The sequence below is a fragment of the Brugia malayi genome (genome assembly GCF_000002995.4).
Source record: "Brugia malayi strain FR3 genome assembly, contig: Bm_v4_Chr4_scaffold_001, whole genome shotgun sequence".
Classification (NCBI taxonomy): Eukaryota; Metazoa; Nematoda; class Chromadorea; order Rhabditida; family Onchocercidae; genus Brugia; species Brugia malayi.
The window spans coordinates 13,038,633-13,042,699 of NW_025062478.1; the positions used below are offsets into that span (position 1 = coordinate 13,038,633).

The window sequence follows — 4,067 nt, forward strand, 5'->3', positions numbered from 1 at the left end:
GAAAGCAAAAAGAAGAATTAGATTCTAAAGGAGTAATAGATTTTACTTCTGAGCATTAAATATACAAAATAACTAAAAGCTTGGTATAGAAGATGAAGATGGCAAAAAAAGCTTCTTTTAAATAAACAGACAATAGATATATAAACTGCCCTGTGCGTTTATTGACGATAATGCTATATTCCTTACCAACTTCGTTAAATTTAGTCAAGAAGTTGAGGTGCATCTGATGAAGACAGTAGGTTGAGAACATAACAATCGGTTCATTGGAATTTTTACTTCGGATGATTTGCAAGGCAACATTTTATTTGGGAGAGCGACCAGAACCGAACTAGGCACACATACCCACTTAGATGGTTTGGGGAGTTTTTGCTGGCTGATTAAAGACTCATAATAATGCAGAGGAGATTTTAAGTGAGGGCAGCGAGCAGAGCCGAGCTAGCCGCACTCAATGCCACAAGCTGATGCCCTACCAACTGAGCCACACCCACTCGGATTATTCAGGGAGCCTTTGCTGGCTGTGTAATTGCACACTAATTTAGTACTCATCATAAGGCAGGGGACGATCTTCCTGAAGAGAGTGAGCAGAGCCGAACTAGCCGCACTCAGTACCACAAGCTGATGCTCTACCGACTGAGCCACACCGACCAAAGCAAGGTGTCTCTCATACATGAGTACAAAAAGAAAGCAGCAAAAAAAGTCAATGGATTATTTAAGCAATTGACTATTGACTCCTTTACTTCAGACTATGTTGTTCCCCTGATAAAACAGTTGCAGAAGCAATTTCATTATTGAAAAATCTTTTGGTATTCCTGTGGTTGATCAATGCAAGTTAGTCGGAGTTTTAACTAACAGAGATATAAGGTTTATTGATGGTTAAAAAAATCAGAAAAAAGTATAAATGTCCCCGAGGTAATGACAAAAGAGAAGTTAGTTACAATATGGGAGCGCTTCAGCAATGAAACTATTGCATGAAAATAGAATAGAGAAGCTTTTGGTCATAGATGAAAACTCCTACTCTATAGATTTGATCACAGTTAAAGACATTAAGAAATACAATAGTTCTAATTCATGTAATGATACTTAAGGGCGGCTCAGAGTTGCCGCTGTAGTTGGTACTGGTAAAAAGGATGGTATAGAAAGATGTGAAACTATGGTCAGAGAAGAGATTGACGTAATTAATGTGAATACTGCTAACGGTCATTCCGGAAACATTATTAATACTATTAAAGAAATAAAAACGATGTATTCAAACATGCAGCTAATTGGTGGAAACATTGCAACAAAGGAAGTCACTGAATCATTGATTGATGCAAGTGTTGATGCAATGAAGATTAGAATAGGACCTAGATCAATTTGCACAACCAGTCACAGGTGTAGGTGTGCCACAATTTTCTACAATTCAAAGTGTTGCAAAACATGTAAAGCAAGAAAAATAAATTGATTGCTGATGATGGTGTAAAATACTCAGGAGACATTGCAAAAGCTATTGCAGCTGGTGCTGATTCTGTGATGATCGATTCAATTTTTACTGGTAGTGCTGAAAGTCCAGGTGAGATTATGATGTATAAGGGTTGAGCATATAAAGATTATCGAGAGGAATGGGGTCTATAGTGCAATGAAACAAGGTTCTGCTAGCCGCTATTTCAAGATAAAGACTCAAAACTCAAATTAGTTCTACAAGGAGTGAAAGGAAAATGTGCCATTTAAAGTTCCAGCTTCAAGAGTAATCCATCAATTAATTGGCGGGTTGCAAGATGCAATGGGGTATACCGGTAACAGAAATATAGAAGAGATGAAGAAAAAGTACAGGTTTATGATTATAACTGCATCAGGATTAAGAGAGAGACATGCCATGATATAATGATCATGCAGGAAGTTCCAAATTATGCTTATCAAGTGTTTAATATGTCAGTTAATACAGACATCTAATTGTTAGTTGTCAACTAGTACGATAAAAGTAAACAGGGTAAAACAGGAGTTTTTGTACTAGTGTAAAAACCCTTATTATGATTAATGCATTATTTCTTAGTTTATGAAGTTGTAATGCGTGTTTGTTGTAATGTATGTAGTTTATATTATATCTGTGCTTACTGTACAACCTGCCACATCTATCACATCATTACCAATTACTCCAACACTATCTTCTATAGGTTAATCATGACCATTGAAGATATTCGGTACAGAAGCTATCTCTTCTGCTTCATTAGAAGAGCATTTTGCACGAGCTAAAATAGCTTTTGCAAAGTCAAGTGATTTCACTTCTTCGATTGCAACTGAGTCTACAAATTCGGGCAATTCTTTTAAACATTTGTCCTTTATGTAAATTTTGTTATGAAGTAAACCTTAGATTTTAATAATAGGCAATCATGCTAATGTGCTAATATTAGCTTTATATTAATAAAAACCTAAAATTATTTAAAAAAAAAAAAAAAAAATTCTAATGAAATCACGACACAAATTAATATACAAGCAAATACAGATCCAAGCATTGCAGCGTTAAGGTTACACATTGCATAACTAATTTGGAGTAGATGGAAAAACTACCAGATTATAAGATCATTAACATAACACATTATAAAATGAGTATATTAACTATATATATGCTATAAAACAGCAGTCAGCATAGCGAAATTTATATTTGACCCCATTATTAATAAGATCTTTATTATTATATGAGATAGGTGGACTAGCATTTATAAATTTATATTGTGTTACGTATAGCTCAGGTCACGTGCTGGAATGATACCAATATGTAACCTCAATGGTATAATACTTGGATCTATACTTCCTTGTATATTAATTTGCACTGTGATTTTATTAGAATTTTCTGCTGTCTATGTTAACGAAAATTTTGAGATACAAAAAGCCTTTAATAGCGTTGCTAAGTATATAAAAGCCGACAAAAAATGTAAAGGCTTTGACGTTATTGAAACAAAGAGTGACAAATTCAATACTAAAATTTTACAGAGCTTTAGTATGCACTCTATCTTAGAAAAGGTAAAGGATTCCTTTAGACGAAAGTTAGTGAGACAGCCATTTCTCTTTTTAATCAAGTCGCTGCAAGATTGCTTATCATAAAAATGCCTTAAATGGGCTAGGAGATAATTATTATACTAACAAAGAATATAAAAGAGCTTAGGTCTAAAACTAATAAAACTTTTAAAAGAATATTCTGGTAACTCTTATATATTAGAAAACTTTCCAACGAAAAATTCATAGTACAATCCTAATCTGGTGTTAAGTGGAATATTGAAATTGCATGATGTATAAAAAAAATATGCTCCTTTATTTTTTAGCAAAGTTAGGTCTGATCTATATGAAAAAGGAAAACTATAAAAGTGCCAAGGAATATATGGTAACTGTAATTTCCCATGATCAAAATGATATTTCTTATAACTATAATCTATCTCTTGTTCTAGATAAATTATCAGATTTCAAAACTGCTGCAACATTCTACCTAAACTTATTGCACATGGCTGCAAATTTGAAGAATGTGAGTAAAAAAAATACCCATATGCAAGATGGAAGCAAGACTAAAATTTATAAAACTTAACAGTACACACTAGACGATTTTATAAAAGTCAACCACTGTAAGATAACATATTTCTAAGAATATGGGCAGTGAGACATAACCAGTGGGAATCAAAAGCAAACTATTAATTCAAGCTACCAAATACAACATTAAAGAAATTTTAAAAGATACTCTAGGCCTCTTCAATGCATTAGAATAAACTCTTTTAATCTGCTAAGAGAAAGGAATCCATTAATAATAAAAAGGATATCAGCACTTAAACGATGCACTTGCGTTGTTATAGAAAAACATAATAGAATTACTTGTCAGTGCAGGTGTTGTTGATGTTAACACATTAGACAAAGATAACAAGAATGCTATAATGCACACTATGAAAAACACTAGCTGTCTTAAAGTTTATAGTTGGACCTATCAAAGAACTTATCAAAGGGAATAATCTCTCATCCTATAGTACAATTTTTGTTGGTAAGAAACTCTGAATATTGCAATACTGACAGTATGAATATTGAAAGAAAGCATGCCCCAATGATAAAGG

At 33.2% G+C, this 4,067-nt stretch overlaps 1 protein-coding gene across 1 annotated transcript; it reads left to right on the plus strand.

Annotated features, from left to right (window-relative positions):
- Window positions 1-448: 448 nt before the first annotated feature.
- Window positions 449-1,575, plus strand: Bm17852 (Uncharacterized protein; the record flags this gene model as incomplete). The annotated part of the gene is made up of 4 exons (XM_043082594.1): window positions 449-519; window positions 743-828; window positions 1,086-1,196; window positions 1,469-1,575. The coding sequence occupies 4 exons, from the start codon at window positions 449-451 to the stop codon at window positions 1,573-1,575; spliced, it is 375 nt and encodes a 124-aa protein (XP_042938528.1).
- Window positions 1,576-4,067: the final 2,492 nt, after the last annotated feature.